Genomic DNA, 22,915 nt, shown 5'->3' with positions numbered 1-22,915 from the left:
TGATGTTATCACCTGTCACAGTAGCACCACAGAATGGTCTGTTCCATTACTAATCCAATACATTAATAATTTATAACTTGTTAAAAAAAAAAATAATAATAAGATATATATATATATACACACACACACACACACACACACACACATTCACATTCACACTAACACTTGACTGAAATGTATCTCATGATCTTAAAAATCTTTTGATCTGAAGGCGTATGCTTAAACGTTTGAAATTAGTTATGTAGACAAAAATATAATTGTGCCACCATATTAATTTATTTCATTATAAAATTAAAATGTAATAAAAAAAAAATAAAAAAAAACGTTTTTGAAATTGATGACTTGGACCAAATAATAAAGAAAAGCAGCCAATAAGTGCCCAACATAGATGGGAACTCCTTCAATACTGTTTAAAATGCATCCCAGGGTGATACCTCAAGAAGTTGGTTGAGAAATGTCAAGAGTACATGTCTGCAAATTCTAGGCAAAGGGAGATTACTTTGAAGATGCTAAAATATAACACAGTTTTGATTTATTTTGGATTTTGTTTAGTCACAACATAATTCCCATAGTTCCATTTATGTTATTCCATAGTTTTGATGACTTTACTATTATTCAAAAATGTGAAGAAAAAAAATTATAATAAAGAATGAGTAAGTGTTTCAAAATTTTTGACCAGTAGTGTGTGTATATATATACACACACACACACTATATATATATATATATATATATATATATATATATATATATATATATATATATATATATAAATACACACACACACAAGTATATACTGTATAATCGATCTATATTTCTATACTGTATATATACACAACAACATGAAAGAAGTTTGTTTGAAATCTTTGCAAATTTATTAAAAATAAAAAAAACTTATGTGCTCACAGCCTTTGTCATGACACTCAAAATTGAGCTCAGGTTCATCCTGTTTCCACTGATCAGCCTTGAGATGTTTCTACAACTTGATTGGAGTCCACCTGTGGTAAATTCAGTTGATTGGACATGATTTGGAAAGGCACACAACTGTCTATATAAGGTCCCACAGTTAACAGTGCATGTCAGAGCACAAACCAAGCCATGAAGTCCAAGGAATTTTCTGTAGACCTCCGAGACAGGATTGTATCGAGGCACAGATCTGGGGAAGGGTACAGAAAAATTTCTGCAGCATTGAAGGTCCCAATGAGCTCAGTGGCATCCATCATCCGTAAATGGAAGAAGTTTGGAACCACCAGGACTCTTCCTTGAGCTGGCTGCCCGGCCAAATTGAGCGATCGGGGGAGAAGGGCCTTTAGTCAGGGAGGTGACCAAGAACCCGATGGTCACTCTGACAGAGCTCCAGCGTTTCTCTGTGGAGAGAGGAGAACCTTCCAGAAGAGCAACCATCTCTGCAGCACTCCACCAATCAGACCTGTATGGTAAAGTGGCCAGACGGAAGCCACTCCTCAGTAAAAGGCACATGACAGCCCGCCTGGAGTTTGCCAAAAGGCACCTGAAGGACTCTCAGACCATGAGAAACAAACATTGAACTCTTTGGCCTGAATGGCAAGCGTCATGTCTGGAGGAAACCAGGCACCGCTCATCACCTGGCCAATACCATCCCTACAGTGAAGCATGGTGGTGGCAGCATCATGCTGTGGGGATGTTTTACAGTGGCAGGAACTGGGAAACTAGTCAGGATCGAGGGAAAATGAATGCAGCAATGTACAGAGACATCCTTGATTGAAAACCTGCTCCAGAGCGCTCTGGACCTCAGACTGGGGCGAAGGTTCACCTTCCAACAGGACAACGACCCCAAGCACACAGCCAAGATAACAAAAGAGTGGCTATGGGACAACTCTGTGAATGTCCTTGAGTGGCCCAGCCAGAGCCCAGACTTGAACCCTATTGGACATCTCTGGAGAGATCTGAAACTGGCTGTGCACCGACGCACCCCATACAACCTGATGGAGCTTGAAAGAAAAATGGGAGAAACTGCCCAAGAATAGGTGTGCCAAGCTTGTAGCATCATATACGTAATTAAAAGTATCTCAATCAACGTTTTGATAATTGTATAATTTATGTTTAATTGTGAAATGTGAAGTAGCTCAGACATGATTTACAACACTTATGCACACACATTTAGACTTCAGAATCACTGGCACATTGAGTGATGACAGACGCTTAGCTCTGCAAAGTTTAATTAGTCAGAGCTCAACTGAAGAGCAACTTATGGTGCTTATGGAGCCAACTTACGGCTCCACCCTGAATACACCCTGCAAACACAAAGTCTGCATACAATGTTTCTCACAAGGCATGCGGTACATGGCTTAATGTTGTTAGAGGACTAAAGAACAGCACAAATACAATCATACAGAGGGTTTATTGGTAAAGAAGATTAGGAGTGCTAAAGGAGTATGGTCACATGCTTAGAGGGACAGGAAAGCAATAAACATGCTGATTACAGTGCAGAGTATTTAAAGAGGTGCAGCCAAGGAAACAAAAACGTAACAAAATTTGCCAGGGCCAGACAGAGGTCCAACAACACTTAAAATCAAAATACACACACAACAATAAATGTGGGCCAATAAAAACAAGTTAATGTGCTGATAGTTGATATAACTGTCTGATTTGGTTCAGCCACCAAATCAGACAGAAGGAAAATACAACGGACAGTCAGGACAGCTGAGAGGATTATTGGTGCCCCCCTGCCCACCCTCCAAGACCTGTACGTCTCCAGAGTGAGGAAACATGCAGGTAGAATCACTCTGGACCCCCTGCCCACTCCCTCTTTGAACTGTTGCCCTCTGGCTGGCGCTACAGAGCACTGAAAGCCAGGACATCCAGGCACAAGAACAGGTTTTACCCCCAGGCCATTTTCCACATGAACAATTAAACTGCCTCAGGACTACCCCATAGTGCAATAATGTAAATACATATTTCATGTACATATGTAAATTCACATATTTAATTCAATAACTGTACATACCCCTACCTTGCACATACATTACACTTGCACATGTACACACGCCATTCTGTTATATGTCCTATTATTTGTATGTTATTTTGTATTGTATGTTATACTCTTACCTTGTTTTATATTCTGTGTCTCACTGTAATGTTCTGAGTGCACTTGTTTCTCCTATCACCAAAAAAAAATTCCTTGTGTGCGTGAGAACATTTGGCAATAAAGCTCATTCTGATTCTGATATAACAACCACACAGATTTCTAAATTAGTTTTTTTTCCATTATGGAGTGGATGGACTGGAAATGGAATTTTTTATCTTGCCTCCTTTCTATTGTTGATGAAACTGGACTATTCTAAATAAGGGAGATCATGTCCTTAGTTAGTAATTAGCGTAATAAACACCCAAACCATAACCACATAAGGACTTTCCGTTATTCATCACCAGAGGTTGGGCTAGAAAAAATCTTTATCCTTCACTCTAACGGACTGAGTTGAAAAATGTCCTTATTTTCATTACATAGGTACTAGTGCTACATTTAGGGGCGTAGCATCCATTTATTATATGACAGTGGATATACACTCACTAAGCACTTTATAAGGAAACACTATGGTCTTAATAAAGTGCCCGATGTGGTCTTCTGCTGTTGTAGCCCATCTGCCTCAAGGTTCGACCTGTTGTGCATTCTGAAATGCTATTCTGCTCACTACAATTGTACAGAGTGGTTATCTGAGTTACCGTAGCCTTTCTGTTAGCTTGAACCAGTCTGGCCATTCTCTGTTGACCACTCTCATCAATGAGGTGTTTCCGTCTGCAGAACTGCCACTCACTGGTTGTTGTTTTTTTGGGCACCATTCTGAGTAACTTCTAGAGACTGTTGTGTGTGAAAATCCCAGGGGGTCAGCAGTTACAGAAATACTCAAACCAGCCCTTGCACCAACAATCATGCCACTGTCCAAATCACTGAGATTACATTTTTTCCCATTATGAGGACGATGTGAACATTAACTGAAGCTCCAGACCGGTATCTGCATGATTTTATGCATTGCATTGCTGCCACATGATTGACTGATTAGATAATCACATGAATAAGTAGGTGTACAGGTGTTACTAACAAATTGAGTGGTGAGTGTATAATAGGTTTTTGAATACCCAAGCAAGTTTAGCTGCGTTAAAACGCGATTTTTAAATTTTGCCAGTAATGTGTGGCTTTAAAAAGAAATAACTGTCTGGTCGGAAAATTTTAAAAAAGTGCATACATATGTACATGCACAAGTTCACAGAACTTTTTCAGTGTGCCTGATATTAACCTAAAGGGACACAGATGAGAAGCACACACAGCTATGACTTAGTTAATACATTTACTCCACTAAAATAACTCAGAATTCTTCTTTAAAAATCATGTTTAGATTAAATGAAACTATAACTGGCAGTTGGATGCACAACTTTATCCACACTTTCTTTTTGTTCTTATACTTTTTCACGCTTTATTATTATGCAGTAACACACTGACGTAATGACTGATGTATACAAACACACAGGTTTTAATCACAAATACGTGTGAACGGGCTGTTAGTGAATGAGCCCCTATGCGTTAATTGATAGCAAAGTAAGCAGAGTTTAAGAATAGCCTTTAGTAACCTATTAGAAAAAGGCTCAATTTGTGTTTCCAGAGCTCCTAATATCTATGTTTATATTGGCAAAAACAAACCATATCAAAAGAGCACAAGCGTAATGCCTTCCAGTAATAAAACACACACAAAAAAGCATGCCTCAAGTGATCCCAGAACTGTTGCTGCTCAGAACACTGCACGCTACACAACAGAAGCTCACACAGTTTGAAAGATTCTCCCAGTGCATTAAATCAGTGACCTTGCGGGAGTCCAGGACAAAGCAGGAATGAGTTTGATAATGAACTCAAATGGGGTAAACAGGGTGTGACAGAAATGGTGCAGAACTCACGTCCTCGTCCAGGCTGGTCTGTTCCAGATCTACCACTTTAAACTGCACCCTTTTCAAGATCTCCTCCAAAGACTCACATGACTTATAGTCCAGTTTCTCTCCTACAGAAAGACAGATAGATAGGTTATACATTGCAAAAGTTAAACAATATAGTTCTTAACATACACTCACTGAGAACTTTATTAGGATCACTATGGTCCTAATAAAGTGCCAGACGTGGTCTTCTGCTGTTGTAGCCCATCTGCCTCAAGGTTCGACGTGTTGTGCATTCTGAGATTCTATTCTGCTCACTACAATTATAGAGCGTGGTTATCTGAGTTACCATAGCCTTTGTCAACTCGAACCAGTGGCAATTCTCCATTGACCTCTCTCATCAACAAGGCGTTTCCGTCCAAAGAACTGCCGCTCACTAGTTGTTTTTTGCTTATGGCACCATTCTGAGTAAATTCTAGAGACTGTTGTGTGTGAAAATCCCAGGAGATCAGCAGTTTCAGAAATTCTCAAACCAGCCTGTCTGGCACCAACAATAATGTCACGGTCGAAATAACTGAGATCACATTTTCTTTCCCATTCTGATGGTTGATGTGAACATTAACTGAAGCTCCTGACCCATATCTGCATGATTGTATGCAATTCACTGCTGCCACACGATTGGCTGATTAGATAATCACATGAATAAGTAGGTGTACAGGTGTTCTTAATAAAGTGCTCAGTGAGTGTATTCTTAATTTATATTTTAACAGTAAAAAAAGTCTGAAACCACACAGAAAATGGGAGATTATTCAAATTTTAACTTGGAAATAAACTAAGGATTTTAGTTGATTTGTTTTAGACAAAAATGCAAAATAGAAGCATTTTAACTAGAGGTCTCAGAATTTTGGATCCCACTGTACATCTGTGTGATACATCAAATCTTTTAAAAGTCAAACACATGGCTACTCTTACAGAGATGACTTTTCTGTTACTTTCTTATTTATAGTAAATGTGTCCTCTGATATTGAGATCAGTAGGGAGACATCTGAGACATCACAGCAAACAGTCAGAAGGCAAAACCCTCTTTACGGCCACACACCCATTAACTACACAAACCAGTCTCAACAGGTTGAACTCCCCAGATGACGTGTTCATGGGTTTGGGTGTATGTGCAATGTGCAAGTGAGGAGAATAAAAAAAATACAAAATTGAGACTGTGATGAGGACCCATTTTCAGCTCACCTTTGAGGTCTAGGCACTCGTTTCGCTGCGTCAGGTCTTTTAAGTCCTGTAGAAAACAGTGTGTGAGAGAGAGAGAGAGAGAGAGAGAGAGAGAGAGAGAGAGAGAGAGAGAGAGAGAGAGAGAGAGAGTGTGCTTAATGTAAGAGCATAGATGCTTGCCGGGAAGCACTGTATTACTATTCTTCAAACATTCTGGTAAAGGTTTATTCTAAAAACCAACATACAGACTTTATTTAGCCCAACATACAAATTCCATTCAAACTTTGTTTGGTAGCTAGTTTCAGTCTTAGGTGTGCTATCTATTTTGATTTTAACAGATCAAAGTTTGAAAATCTCCCACTGACTTGTATTGCTAGAATGTTCAGCATTCAAAATTAAAATGAAATTACGAGGCAGTAGGATGATGTTAGGCACGACACTAAGCAGATACTGAATTGTGATTGGTCTCATCTTCTTTGCAGATATTTAACAATTTATAGCCTTTAACCTGCACAGTGACTGTGTTGATTCTCGTGTATAGGCGACAGAAAACAAGACGCATGTTGAGTGTCATGACAACAGCAAAGTGGCTCTGAGGCGGTATTTCATTTATGAAGAACCAAAGCTTAAGACCTCTAAACTTACCTAGATTTAATACTATTCTTTTGTTGCCTTGCAAGCCCAGGTATTTTCTTCAGGAAAAGCTAATCTTGTTGGATAATTACCAAACCTACCAATATCATAAAAATGGACTCTTGTTTAGATGTCTGTTTGTATGTTACTGATTAAAGGAGACTCAGCAGTACGCTCAGACATGCTGCAGTGCACACACAAAATTGTGACCAGACGGATAGACAGAGTCAGTAAATACACTGTGTGTGTGTGTGTGTGTGTGTGTGTACTTGTGCCAACAGGAAGAATTACATGGTGTGTGTATTAGCATTATATAATTTATATGCCTTAGAGAAGAACGAAACATCAGGGGCAGTAATACATCTCAGGATCAACCTGCTGAACACTAGGGACAATGCTAGTGTCCACCTTACTTCATTTGTTTCTAAAGCTGGCTCTACACTAGCAGACTCAAACCAACTCGTTTTGGAAGAGGGTGTCACACATGCAGACTGTTTTCACTCTCTTCAGTCGGAGGTATGACACGCTTGCCAATTAAAAATGGTGGAGGGGTGACACACATAACGACTCACTGCAACTCTCTCTGACAAAATAACAACATGAGTAAAATTGCAATTGCAATGATTTGGGCTGTTTTCAGAACTGTAGCTTGCTTGATTGTTCCTAAACATGGGCTAAAATAGTTACAATGTTGCATTTTCTTCATGGTTCGGTTGGATTTCACAAGGTTATATTTTAAAATGCACCAAAACTGTAAAATGTCCATCAAGGTTATTTTTATCCATCATCAGTTGATTTTGCATTATTTCTGCAGAATGACATAATCACTATAGAATATAATCAGCATTTGTGATATGCAGATGAGTGTGATAAAAAAAAGTTCCAATCAACTTGTCATCTTGTCAGTTCTTCTCAGTGACAGAAGGATTTTTTCAAACAAAAATGATGTGTTTTTTCAGTACCTGAAGCCATTAATTCAGCAGAGAGTCCCAACAGTCAAGTGATTAACACCTCCCACATGAGTCTCTCTGCCTGGCAGGTGATTATGTTAATGAAGCTAACACCTGAAAATCATTGGAAAAATCAGCTAGTGTAGAGCCAGCTTAAGGCTCTGTAAACACTGTGATGTCTGTGCTCTTTAACAGCAGGGGGCATGTTGTCTCAAAGCTGATGTCTGATCAGCAATGATAATGACTCTGAATGACTCTGACGCATTCAGTCACAGCATGACATTTAGCAATGCCATGCAAACAGCATCTGACCCTGAGCTTTCTATTATGACTTCAATGAGCCTTGTGTTTCTGCTGTTGCACAAGCCACGGTCATCTTTTACTCAGGAATCAGAGAATACCCAGTTGGGGTGTGGAGGGAAATTACCTTTTTAAATCAAAACGTGACCTATTTATTTTAGTCAATCTTAATTTTACAGTGTTATTACTGTGCATATTATGCAATAAAATTATAATTAGAATAGTATTCACTTGTTATTTACTCAGAAATTACAGTAATACTAAACATACTTGTGTACTTATTTTGTAGAACTGCTTATATTATTACTATAGTAACTAATAAATGTAACAGGAATTATGTGACACTGTAAAATAAAATGTTACCTTAATATAAAAATACTGTAAAAAATGTAATCATTAAAATTTGCATTAAATATTTCATTACAATTTTACAATAATATAAAATATCTCATATACAGTGCATTCAGAAATGCTTTAAATTATAAATTTTTTCACATCAATCTACACTCCATACCCCATAATGACAAAGCAAAAAACAGATTTTTGATAACTTTGCAAATTTATTAAAAAGAAAAAACTGAAATATCACACTGACATACATATTCAGATCCTTTGCTATGACACTTGAAATTTAGCTCAGGTGCATCCCATTTCTCTGGATCATCTTTGAGATGTTTCTACACTTTGATTGGAGTCCACCTGTGGCAAATTCAATTGATTGGACATAATTTGGAAAGGCACACACCTGTCTATGTAAGGTCTCACAGCTGAAAATGCATATCAGAGCAAAACCAAGCCAGGAACTGCCTGCAGAGCTCAGAGACAGAATTGTGTCGAGGCACAGATCTGGGAAAGGCTAAAAAAAATTTTTTTGGCTGCATTGAAGGTTCCCAAGAGCACAGTGGCCTCCATAATAATTAAATGGAAGAAGTTTGGAACAACCAGGACTCTTCCTAGAGCTGGCCGCCTGGCCAAACTGAGCAATCGGGGGAGAAGGGCCTTGGTTAGAGAGATGACCAAGAACCCGATGGTCACTCTGGTTAAGCTCCAGAGATCATGTGTGGAGATGGGAGAAACTCGCAGAAGGACAACCATCACTGCAACACTCCACCGATCTGGGATTTATGGCAGAGTGGCCAGATGGAAGCCTCTCCTCAGAGCAAGAAACATAAAAAAGCACCTAAAGGACTCTCTGACTGTGAGAAACAAGTGAAGATTGAACTGTCTGGCCTAAATTCTAAGTGTCATGTCTGGAAAAAAACAGGCACCGCTCAATACCTGCGCAATACCATCCCAACGGTGAAGCGTGGTGGAGGTAGCATCATGCTGTGGGGCTGTTTTTAAGCGGCAGGGACTTGGGCATTGTTCAGGGTTGAAGGAAAGCTGAACGCAGCAAAATACAGAGATATCCTTAATGAAAACCTGGTCCAGAGTGCACAGGACCTCAGCCGAAGGTTCACCTTCCAACTGGACAATGTCCCTACGCACACAGCCAAATAAACGCAAGAGTGGCTTAGGGACAACTCTGTGAATGTCCTTGAGTGGCCCAGCCAGAGCCCAGACTTAAACCCAATCGAACATTTCTAGAGAGACCTGAAAATGGCTGTCCACCGAAGGTCCTCATCCAACCTGACAGAGCTTGAGAGGATCTGCAGAGAAGAATGGCAGAAAATCCCCAAATCCAGGTGTGCAAAGCTTGTCGCATCATACCCAAAAAGACTTGAGGCTGTAATCACTGCCAAAGGTGCTTCAAGTAAGTACTGAGTTAAGGGTCTGAATACTTATGTCAATGTGATATTTCATTTTTTTCTTTTTAATAAATTTGCAAAGTTATCAAAAATCTGGTTTTTGCTTTGTCATTATGGGATATGGAGTGTAGATTGATGTAAAAAAAAATTATTTCAAGCATTTTAACATTAGGCTGCAACACAACAAAATGTGAAGAAAACAAAGGGGTCTGAATACTTTCTAAATGCACTGTGTATACACACACACACACACACACACATTACCTACCTTAAAATTATATTTTACTTTATTAAAATATTTAATAATATAATATTTTAAAATAATTTAAAATGTTACTTAAAATATTTTAGATTTAAATAATTTAAAATGTAACTAAATATTTAATAGCATTATATATTTAACTAAATATTTAGTTTTACATAATTTAAAAGGTTTAATAAATATTTAATAACATATGTAAGAAAACACATTTTGTTTCACATATTTTAAATGATTTGGTTGTGTTGTGGATAAGTAGAAAAGGCTAACATATTCGAAAACATACACATCTGCACACACGCACTAAACAGAGAAAATTTTGCACATTTTTGTTAGTTTTATTGACAGGTAGTAAAGGAGTGAGCAGAAGCAATAAAGAGAAGATTGGGGGTTGGGATTGAGAAATGGCGCACAAGTGTCACGATGTCAGAGCATGCGCACTACCCACCAGGCCCACGTAAACACAAGGTTTCCAAATGCACACACAAAATGAAAAACTGAATACATACTTTAGGTGCTTAAAGGAATAGCTCACCCAAAAATAATACTTCTCTCATAATTTACTCACTCTTATACCATCTCAAACTTGTTTGACTTACTTTCTTCTGCGGAAGACAAACAAAGATTTTTGAATGAAAGTCAATGTAGTCCAAAACTTTAAAGCTCTAAAAAGCTGGGCGGAAGTAAAGATTTTTGGTGAACAAGGACAACATTTTTGCTTTGCTTCTCACCCAAAGTGATTGTATGGCTTCAGAAGACATGAATTAAACCACTTGGGTGGTATGGATTACTTTTATGCTGCCTTTATGCCCTTTTTGGAGCTTACAATGCAAGTCAATGGAGTCCAAAACTTTTTATGGACAAAAACACCTCATGCATCCTTCAAAATATCTTCTGCAGAAGAAAGTCCTCGAATGCTGCTGGTCGGAAACACTGCGGTGGCGTAATACTTCAGCTCCGCCCCAACTTCCGCCCAGAGACAGTAGCCCTGGCGCTTCTCCCCTGAAACTGCTGGTGCTGTGGAGCCGCAGCTAGATACTATAGACCTTATTCACAGTAGTGCCATTTTTTATTTCTGTTGTGAATGAAAACGAGCCTGTGAAGGATAGGACTTAGTCTCTTCAATGACATGCACTGTATAAAGCTATCAAAAATCTCCCAGATCACATCTAATTTTCCACATCTCACATTGTCTAGTTTTTTTGTCAACTAAAATTTCTTCTGAAGATTTTTTTTCAAATTTTCATCGGCGGAACGATCCAAAAACACTTTAAACAACAGTACAACCAACTGAAGAGACTGTACCTCTATCCCTCAGAGCTTTGTTGTCATTCCCGTCAAAAATCAAAGACGGCACTGCTGTGAATAAGCCAATTGGGTCTAACAGCATAGTTGTGTGGATCTCTGATATTCAAGACTACTATCGGTATGTGATTATGAAAGGAAGTAAGGTATACATGACACCCTGTTAAGAGGTACATATCACGCACTGTTGAAAGTATAAATTCCTAAGATGGTTTGTGTGTTTATGTTGAGAAAGTTATGTCGCACACAGCTGTGAGCGTGCAAAAGATGTGTGTATTTCTGCTACTGATGGCAATAGATTCAACACAAAACTGTCAAAAGAGGCCTGATTCTCACTAGACACCCAATAAAGACCCAACACACCATCTGAGTAGTCAGACCAGCTTATAGCAAAGTCCCTTTCAAGGCATGTCAGTACACTTAGCGGCCATCTTGGGAACTCTTTTGGGCAGCTATTTTATATGGATACAATTGGCATGAAAGTACAGCTCCTAACTACTTGAATGGGGAAAGACTGAAATCTCCAGAATTGTGGGTCAAGTGTATGATTAAATAACATATTTCAAAATCTGACAACAATGGTATCATAAAGAAACACTATTTTTCAGGATGGATTTCTACATCCGCCATATTGGGCATTTCAATTTCGCCCACTCATTTTAGTACAAGTGCTCCATCTTGGGCTAAACAGTCTCTGACTAAACAGTCTCTGACTTATAGTTACACACACTTGAGGTGGGGTGTGGTGCAGTGGTTAAAAGATCCTTTGCTGGTCTATTATTGTGGCATCATTTTTTTAGATTTACAGTCTCTTAAAAATAATGTAAAAAAAAACAAAAAACAAAAACAAAAAAAAAAAAACAGTGGTTGCTTGCTTTATACATGAAGACAGATGGTCTCCTTCTGTCTAAGCAAGCAGTTCTTGGCCAGAATAAGAAGGAAGAGGACCAGCTTTTGAGAAAAGTCAAAAGTCTGCTTACGCAAGACTAGTTACAGTAAAATCCATACCATAAGACTGAGCTGCAATCTAGGTGTTGGTCTTTGCCCAGCCAGAGATAACAACTTCAGAAATATGAGAAAAACCAAATATCTACAAAATCATTCAATGTTCCGTGAACCGATCATATGCAGTACAATAGCTTATCTCGGTTCTGCTGTGTATCTGTTAAAGGTGTGAACTACACTGTGATTGTACACACCCTTAACGTGCAAAATATATAAAGAAAACTGGCTGCTTGCCATCTGTGCAGATTAAACAATGAGAGCATTAATCTTTTCTGTTGCTCTCTCTTTTCAATGCATTTCTTTTACAGGCCCATTTGTAAAGTCATTTTTCCAAGGGTGACTATGCAGTTAAGAGAGATGAACACAAGAGCAGACTGAGGTGATGGAAAAACACATCCATATACGCGCACTCAGTAATGACTGGCTATTTTCTGCCCTGAGGACTCCCAGTGGAAAATTACTATGATGCACTGGAGGATTTAACAGACTGATGCCTGTCGACACAACTACGTGTTACTAGGGCTGGGCAATATATTGAATATTCACAATACATTTGTAATGATTTCACAGGTGATATAAAATTAGGCAACATCATGAATATTGATTTAAATGTGCTTTTTATTTGGCCTTTAGGTTTTATTCCTTTGGTCACGTCATTAATTTCACAATCCTTCTTTGTCTCATAAATCCCGAGTATGAGTGTGTTAAGCTGTTTTAATAGCAGTTTTTCTGTAGCAAACATGGCATTAAAGTTGGTAAGTCTGTTCAGATGGTCTGTATTAATGAATCTATTCAAAACTCTGATTCAGTGATTAATTTGCGTCATCACTCAGATATGTTCACGGAAGTCTTCGTGTGGCATTTTTTATGTATTTAAAATGTTTTAGTAAAAAAAAAAAAAAAAAAAAAAAAAAAAAAAAAAAACATGTAGCTAAATATTGCTTATTACAGTGAAAATGACTTAAAATTATTAAATATTATTTTTCTATTTTTAATAGATTTATACTGTATTTTACCTTGCATTCTGGCTACAGTGGCTTACAATGGTTTAGTTGAAATGAAAAAAAAAAAAAAAACATCTTCTGAAGCCTTTCACATATGCCACCTTCAGAGCATATGCATAAATATATAGAGGTATGAATCAAATATTACTAAAAAGCTGAGTACATCCTGTACCTGAATTTCAATACCACCCACAAAAATAAAAAAAATAAATGGCAACAAATTCCCTGCAAATTATACAAATGTGGCACATGAACACACACACACACACACACACACACACACACACACACACACACACGCACACACATACACAAAGTGAAAGGTAAAGGAATGGAAAGTAAGGGATGGGTAACAGAAAATAACAAGACCACTGAACGAAGAAAGGGAGAGAGAGGGGAGGAGAACAGGAGCATGTGCTGGTTGGTGAGTGATGGTGGGTGTTAGCTGGCATCTTTGTGCAAACATTTGGCCATGATAACATGATTGCTCTCTTTCTGTCTGTGTGCTTTCTTTGACTCAGCTAGGAGCAGCCGGGGGAAAAAGTCCTCTCTCTCGGTCTCTATCGATCCGTCAGTCCATTTCTGGCCAGCAGGCGTGAGTGTATCCACCTGTTTTATTATAACACGCTGCCAAGTCTCACCTGAACTCTTACAGGCATTTTTGAAAAGGGACATAACATACATTTATTGCCATTTTATTTTTCTCCCCTTCATTATCAACTTATAATGTTAATCAAGGTTTTTTGTAGTCATAATAATTTTTTGTTGTTATTGTTTGTTATACTATTTTTCACCGTGGTTGTTAAATAATAATAATTTCTTCCCTTAAGGATAAACGGGCTGATGTAAATGCTTTCTTAACATGTGAAATGAGTACCATCGCTTTGCTGTGCTCACACATGTGCAGTGGGTTTGAAGTTGGGTCCAGTAGATTTAACAACATTTTAACCAATGATTTTGAATAAGCCATTTTTCAAGCTTAGTGTCAATAAATGGTCTTATTGAACTGGTGCGGGAGTTTTGATTTCTGAAAGATACAGTACATTTCCACAGAATATTGAACTCTTATTTCAAAGATCAATAAAACTGTGATTTCTCATAGTATGAACCATTTCAAAATTGTAATGTTGATAATTACAAAATATAAATACAATATTTGTTAAATAACGCCTTATACATAAAGAGATAGTTCAGCCTAAAATTTTAATTATTTTCTGGCAATATTTAAGTCCTTTATTACTATAAATCCCCCCCCCAGTAGGTGGCGGAACGCACGAAGAATGCAAAATGCATTCAAAAAAGAATAGGAATGTGAAAGTGAAAGTGGAGATTTAATGTTGATTTGTTTCTCACCCACACACATCATATCACTTCTGAAGATAGGGATTAAACCACAGGAGTCTTATGGATTATTTTTTATGCTGCCTTTTTGTGCTTTTGGAGCTTCAAAGTTTTAGTACCCATTCACTTACATTGTACGGACCAACAGAGCTGAGAAATTCTTCTAAACATTTTCGTTTGTGTTCAGCAGAAGAACGGAAGTCATCCACATCTGGGATGGCACGAGGGTTAGTAAATGATGAGAGAATTTACATTTTTTGGGTAAAAAATGTATTTAAATATCAACTAATAGGAAACAGTCACGTTCACATAGAGTTCCAATCTATCGCTATATGCAAATAACTGGTGTCTGGGAATTTGACTCTGAGGTGTGTGTGTATGTGAGTGTGTGCACAACCCGTGATCTTTCATGATCTTTTTTGCTGACTCAATATCCATGCTGTTAAGTCTGCCTCAGAATATATTTCTTTATGTAGTCTTCCACAATACACACAAACTTAAATTTAAACAAATAGCTTTTTTAAACTTAGACACAATCCTGTGCCTATAAGAAGCTTTCACTTAAGTGTGCTGTAGCCGAAGGGAGTGCAGGCGGATACAAGAGTTAAGTTATTGGTTTGATTGACAGTAGACTGGGGCTGTTTTGTGATCAGAGTCCAAATATAATCTAGTACAACAGAACGCAAGAGGCCACAGAAAGATACATTGGAGGCATCCAACTAAAATGCGGAATCAAGCTTTGCCTTGTTCAGTGTGTGTACATGTAGAGTATATTGACTCTTGAGGAGGATTTGCAGGTTTTGAATAACTGTTCTACTACTATTGGGTAAGCATTTGCAGATGTTGTCATTGAATCTAAAACCAAAAACATACGGTGCACAAATATGCATACTAGAGGTTGTACAATTTATCATTTGTGTCAATAGCACAAATCATCATAATGCTCTTTACACCAATGCTGAGAAATCAATAAGTACTTGCACAGCATTATGAATTGTGCTTTGACACATTTTAGATTGCAACGAGACTTCTCAGGTGTGTGTGTTGGTTTGGGTGGTTTACGGGGACTCTTTTTTTTATGTTACAAACTGGCAATTACAAAGGTATTATGCTATAAATGTGGTTTATGAGGACATTTCTAGTGTCCCCATAATTCAAATCGCTTAAAAAAACATACTAGACTATGTTTTTTGAAAATGTAAAAATGCAGAAAGTTTTTTTTTGTGAGGGTTAGGTTTAGGGGTAGGGTTAGGGGATAGAATCTATAGTTCATACAGTATAAAAATCATTATATCTATGGAGAGTCCTCTTAAGTATAGTCGCACCAACGTGTGTGTGTGTGTGTCTTACCTGTATTTGTTTGAGCACTTTGGGAATTGGTTTGCAGTTGAGTTTCTGGCATGCTTGTCTATAGGCATTCAGAATGTCCTCCACTGTCACATTCTGGGCTGTAGAGACAAAACCACAAACAAGGACAATGTCAAAGGTCATGCAGAGGCATAGCATATTAATTATCACATCTTCATATTTACACTTTAGTCACTTTATGAGTCTTCGATCGATTGGATTGCCATCTGATCGGGTATGCACTTTCCATTCAGTGTGTCTTCAGTGTCTCACGAGAGAGAGAGAGAGAGAGAGAGAGAGAGAGAGAGAGAGAGAGGGAGAGAGAGAGAATATGAACAATGAAAGCAGTTAAAAAGAGAGAAACTAATCTCATGGAGTCTGGCAGGAGTTCAGTGTCCCGAGAAAAGTGCATGTACACCACGATCCTTTAGCTCTCTCAGTAGAGTCTTTGTGAAACACATGTACACACACACACACACACACAATGGACTAACCGGTCCAGACCTTCTAAACAATGTCCTCAGTCAGATGACTCTTCACACATTAAGACTTATTGTTCTTGCATGGAGTTCAGGACACACACACACATCACACTCATACAGTATGTACATACAAAGAGTATAACTCAAATACTCGTTCAGCTTTAAGTATTTGACTTGTAAAAACAATACTCGAATATTGCACTTTGATTTTCTTTTATTCTTTGCCAGCCATGGGCAACAATAAAACTGCTTCTCTCACTTAAATCTTGCTGTTACAACAATGGATTGGTTGGTGCTGTGGATGCGTGATGTTGCTAAACAGATAGTTCACCCAAAAAGAACATTTAAATTATTTAAAGTTATTATATACTGCTTCAGAAGACTTGGAATGTATGTTTCTATGTGCGAGTGCACATACATTTTTTGGAAGGTCGGACTTGAAATCTAAATTTCAAGTAATCGATTACTTTTGTGTGTGTGTGTGTTAGTACTCAAAATGCCCATCCCTAATTTAAAGGTGTACTCATTAAGTTTTTACCCACAGTTTATACCCACAGTGATTGTCCATGGTAATTAACATCATGTGACATTGTATTTTGGCTTTGCTATATGCAACACATTATTTAAAGAGGCCCTATTATGGGGGGCCTGGGTAGCTCAGCAAGTAAAGATGCTGACTACCACACCTGGAGTCACAAGTTTGAATCCAGGGCATACTGAATGACTCCAGTCAGGCTTCCTAAGCAACCAATTGGCCCGGTTGCTAAGGTGGGTAGAGTCACGTTGGGTTAACCTCCTTGTGGTCGCTATAATGTGGTTCTCGCTCTCTTTGGGGCGCGTGGTGAGTTATGCGTGGAAGCCTCCACACACGTACGTCTCTGCTCAACAAGCCACGTGCGCGGATTGACTGTCTCAGACGCAGAGGCAACTGAGATTCATCCTCTGCCACCCGGATTGAGGTGAGTCACTATGCCACCAAGAGGACTTAGAGCACATTGGGAATTGGGCATTCCAAATTGGGGAGAAAAGGGGAGAAAATCCCCCACCAAAAAAAGAAGAAAAAAGAGGCCCTATTATGCTTTTTGGGATTTTACCTTTCCTTTAGTGTGTAATATGGCTGTTTGTGCATGTAAAAGGTCTGCAAAGTTACAAAGCACAAAGTCCATGCCAAAGGGAGTTACTCTCTTCCACAGAAAACACTTCTTCTGAACTGCCTGAAACACCTGGTTTGCAGTCCAGCCATTACTTCCGTGACTTAGCTATGTCACTATGTAACATATTTGCATTATGCTGTCAGTAAAGGGTTATACTTACAAGTCATGTGGCCAAACAACATGACGCCGTACACAGCAGAGTTTGTCTTCGGGAGAAACGCCAACAAAACCACATCTGGTAAAAAACCTAATTAAGTTTTTACATTAAAACCTGTTTGAGTCAAAAGATTAGAGTCTTTAGTTTTATCCGATATACCATTTTTAAAATTGGAGCTATTTATCGCGAAATGCCACGCTGCTAAACACAACATACACTTCTGTGTACTTTAGCGCATTTCTTCCTTAGAAATCCTATATTTACTGTGCATTGTCAGATAATCAATGAGTTCATCCAAAAGTTGAAAAATTTTGCTTTCAGAGGCTTTATATTAGGGTTGCTCTGATACCAAGACACCAAAATTTTGGCTTCGGTACGATACCAGCCTGGTACCTCGGTATCGATACTAAATTTATACTATACTCAACAAATAAATGTTTAATCAAATTGATACATACAGCTTTAATCAAAGTTTTCATTTTTTTTTTTTTTTTTTTGGAATCGCAATACTTTGTTAGTACCGGTAAACCGCGCAACCCTACTTTATATGGAGTTAGGATAAAAATAAGGTACATTTCAAACGGTTCGGAGACCAGTGCAGACAGACAGCACACTGGATGTTAAGTTATTCACTAAATAGGGAGCAAGGGAGTAGGGCTGTCAAATTAAAATTAGAAATATGAATATTCATAGAATTTAAGAAAAATACACACATTCAAATGCTAAAACTGCGCATTTGAATTTTGGATGTGTGCCAAGCACTGGCGATGACTTCAGACCTATAGCATTCTTGCGCTAAAAAGGCTAGATGAAGTGCAACAAAATACAGAAACCAGGTGTCTCAAGAAGCATTTTAAAGTTCTTTTTTTACTTAACATGGCATCTAAAAAACAGTGCTCCTGCATGAGATGCTGAATAAACAATAACAAAGCAAAACAAAGATGTTCGTCAAGCGCGTTTACATAGAAAAACAAATGGTAAACTGGATGATTGCAAAAGCGTTCGGTGTGAACAGCCCCTTACAGTAGGTGGAGGTCTTTGGCCATTGCGTCTTGCTCTCTTATCAGCATTTCTCAGATTAAGCAATGGGTTTGTCTGTAAAGGAGTTCAAGTTGGAAATGTGTCTCGAGATCCTCACGTTCTGTTCCTTTCTGTTGTGTTCCGTCTGTTTGAACAGCCCCTGACCAGGGATCATGAGCCGCTTTACCACAGAGTTCAGGAGAATACCACTGCTATCTGGGAATAATTCTACCCTACATAAAGCTGTAATTAATGAAAAACACTGTAGTATATCACTGTTATTATTAAGTTTAAGTCTGTGGTAGTTTGCACTGGTGCCACAGTATGTGTGTAACACCATTTTAACACAGAACTGCCTATTGAAGTGTTTCTGCCATTGTTTTACTTTTGATTTAAAATTGGAGAATACAACAGACTAAAACTTTTTTTTTTATTTATACAAATCAAAAAGGGAAATGGAAAAACCACACAGCAGTCACGCTCTGTTCTCAGGAGGTTAATAATATGCCACTCAATATGAAAATAACTCTAACAATAAAGAATAATATTCTCTGTACCTCCTTTAACTGCTTTGGCTGTGAAATAGTGTTTTTGTCATGCTAATTAAAAATACATAAACTGAAAACTAAAAAGCTGAACCTGATACAGAGGCTTCCTCGTTCACAACACACAGAGGAAAATGTGCATAATGTCACCGTCTCTCTGAAAACACATATATACACAGTCCATACAGCAGAAGACAACCCGTGCCCGGTGACAATGTGCTGGAGCGATGCCTCTAAATATATTTAACTGATTGGATGCAGTCCTTCCACACTTGCCATCTTCTAATAAGATGCAGACAAATCATGACCACCATCACTAACATGGGCTATAAATATAAATGAATAAATAAATGAATGTGACTCATTCAGCTTAGAGTGACTCATGTGTCTTTTGTCTTCTCCTCAGGCAGAGTCTAATTAAACTCCTAAGATCGCTCTAAAAGATTTCCAGTCATTCGCTCTCCACCAACAGAGCTCAGGAACAGCTTGTGGTGTTTCAGTAATACTTCTACATCTGCAGGAACATATACCCACACATTAGAACAGAAACTAGTGTCTGAAAGACAAAACAAATAAATTAATTTGAAGGCAGACGTTCAGTGATATCTAACATGTTATAGCCTATATCCTGTAAGAAGCATTTCAAACAGATGTAATATCAGGGACATACATCTTGCATTTCACAAACAATGAACCCTTCTGAAAAATTAATATATCATTCAATTCACTCAAATTATTTACATTACATGATTTCCTAGATTATATGCTAGTTTCAATGGTCTCAAAGCAGCGTTCCCATTGATAAAAATTTGCATTGAAAAAGTGACCAAAGTTATTCAGTTTTGAAAACAGTTGGCCATTACAAGTGGCATGAAAGAAAGACTGCTGCTGGTGCCAAAAAAAGCTGATCAGAGCTCAACTTGATGCAAATGAGCAGTGACGCAATGCACTGACTACCAATGGGAGTGCAGATAGTGATCTGCTATTTGATACAGTTCCATATTGCAGTCAATTAAGAATGCATACTAGCAACCAACAGTACAGTTACTTGGTGAACGCCACCATTTTAATTGTTGAGTGTGAACTCCCCATTAAACAAAGGAAAAGTCTCTAAAATAGGCAAAGCATTCGAATGCAGCACTTTCACAGTACAAACTCAACTTTGGACAGATCGTCTCCGGTTACGTATGTAACCTCGGTTCCCTGAAATGAAGGGAACGAGACATTGCTATGGGGAAAGGTACTTTCCTCCAGGACCTTGTTGAAACCCTTGTACAATAACGGCAAACTTCTGATTGCAATGGTGTTTGAGTCCCACCCCTTCAGGCGCGAACTTGGCCTGTATAAGTGGGCGCTCAATCACAATTACTTCAGATTTTTCTGACTGAGGGACAGAGGGCATTACTCTTACCTCATTTCTTTGAAGTAGTAGTGCGGCCAGTTTTCGCAATGTATTGTTCTCTTCATCTCAGGGAACCAAGGTTACACACGTAACCGGAGATTTTCCCTTTCAATTCAGTTCACTTCGACATTGCTATGGGGAACAGAATCCCATCCCACCGCACTACATGATGTTATACTCCCCAAGAAAAAAACACTTAATCATAGATATGTATAAAGAGTCACAGGGCCACAGGCATATTTTAAGCATGTATATATACACTGGTGGCCAAAAGTTTGGAATAATGTACAGATTTTGCTATTTCGGAAGGAAATTGGTACTTTAATTCACCAAAGTGGCATTCAACTGATTACAAAGTATAGTCAGGACATTACTGATGTAAAAAACAGCACCATCACTTTTTGAAAAAATTCATTTGATCAAATCTAGACAGGCCCCATTTCCAGCAGCCATCACTCCAACACCTTATCCTTGAGTAATCATGCTAAATTGCTCATTCGGTACTAGAAAATCACTTGCCATTATATCAAACACAGTTGAAACCTATTTGATTAATTAAATGAAGCTTAACATTTTCTTTGTGTTTGTTTTATATTTGCCGCATTATGCAATAGACTGGCATGTCTTAAGGTCAATATTAGGTCAAAAATGGCAAAAAAGAAACCGCTTTCTCTAGAAACTCATCAGTCAATCATTGTTTTGAGGAATGAAGGCTATACAATGCTTGAAATTGCAAAAAAAAAAAAAAAAAAAAACTGAAGATTTCATACAAGTACACTACAGTCTTCAGAGACAAAGGACAACTGGCTCTAACAAGGACGGTAAGAGATGTGGAAGGCCAGATGTACAACTAAACAAGAGGATAAGTACAGAGTCTCTAGTTTGAGAAATAGATAGGGATGCACCGATACCACGTTTTCTCTTCCGATCCGATTCCGATATCGGAAATCTCAGTATCGGCCGATACCGATCCCAAGCCGATACCAGTGTTGTTTTTTGCATAATCAGTTTAGAATATCTTTACATTACTGTGTGGAACTAATTGGGAGTACTCTTTAATATGTAAAGAAACACAAACCTCTAACTACACATTATTTCAATAAAAATGTATAGCTTATTAAGAAACACGTATACTGGATAATGTAGCAGCAAAATTAACAGTAATTCCAGTCTTCAAGTCTTCAGTAGAAAAGAAACCAGTGTTTTATTTTTGCCTTTTTAATTATTTATTTATTTATTATATATATTTCAATTTGCATCTGGATTCAGATCTCTTTTTTTGTTCAATTTAGTTGTAAGACATCAGTCCACTTTTCATTCACACAGTTATTTTTTGGAACCCATTCAACATAAATATTGTTATAAATTGTAAACAAATACTAATGATGACAACAATAATAATAATAATAATAATAAATTGTTATTAATATTATTATTATTGACTTTTAAATACAACAGCAATATATTTAAATCGTGCACTTTTTAAACCCTCACGCATTTTGAGGGTTTTATTTTGACATTCTAAACTCTCCAGGAAGTCCTGTATGTATCTGTTTTGTAGGCAAGATCACAGTAGTTTAATTCGCTTCTTATTCAAATTCTGGTAAAATGCACCTCCGGTGCCGTTATAAATGCATATTATAAGTGAACCGAACTATTGAGCATCTACATCTGAGATGCTGTTCTTGAGTAGCGCTCAAAAATTGCGCACTGCTGTGAAGGCTAAAAATAGCCGTGAGTGCATCACCAGCCTGTGCGTGAGTTTATGTCAACAGAGCAGCACCATTCACTAATGCGTTGGCGCTGCACATACTCTATATTTACTTATTAAACACAGCCTTTTGTGATTCACAGAGCTATCGCACGTCTTCAAGTTGCTTTGAATAAAATGTCATATGAACTGGTGGTGTTTTTATGGTTCTTTTATGTCATTTTTGGAGCTTGACAGTAATGAACATGACTAACACACAGTATCGGATTAGGATCAGGCTCGTCAGACCGATACCCGTTCCGTCTAAAAGCTTCAGTATTGGAGCTGATACCGATCCAGGTATCGGATCGGTGCATCCATAGAAATAGACACTAGAAACACTCGACTCGAGCCTTCTTTGATTGTGGGCCAAGAATAAAGATGGGTTTTGGCT

The 22,915-nt window shown here is 38.0% G+C and overlaps 1 protein-coding gene across 2 annotated transcripts in view; it reads right to left on the bottom strand.

The window, feature by feature from the left end:
• The window catches only part of ppp1r37 (protein phosphatase 1, regulatory subunit 37), a 78,040-nt gene that overhangs the window by 14,844 nt on the left and 40,281 nt on the right, over positions 1 to 22,915 (bottom strand). For both annotated transcript variants that reach the window (XM_051724226.1, XM_051724227.1), the window contains exons 2-4: positions 16,015 to 16,112; positions 6,141 to 6,186; positions 4,926 to 5,026 (exon numbers count right to left, since the gene is read on the bottom strand). In XM_051724226.1, the coding sequence (XP_051580186.1) occupies positions 4,926 to 5,026; positions 6,141 to 6,186; positions 16,015 to 16,112 (245 nt within the window). The remainder of the gene's footprint in view (positions 1 to 4,925; positions 5,027 to 6,140; positions 6,187 to 16,014; positions 16,113 to 22,915) is intronic.

Source organism: Myxocyprinus asiaticus, chromosome 18 (assembly GCF_019703515.2).
Source record: "Myxocyprinus asiaticus isolate MX2 ecotype Aquarium Trade chromosome 18, UBuf_Myxa_2, whole genome shotgun sequence".
Taxonomy (NCBI): Eukaryota; Metazoa; Chordata; class Actinopteri; order Cypriniformes; family Catostomidae; genus Myxocyprinus; species Myxocyprinus asiaticus.
Note: the sequence above shows the minus strand (reverse complement) of the source record. Positions and strands in the feature narration are given on the sequence as shown.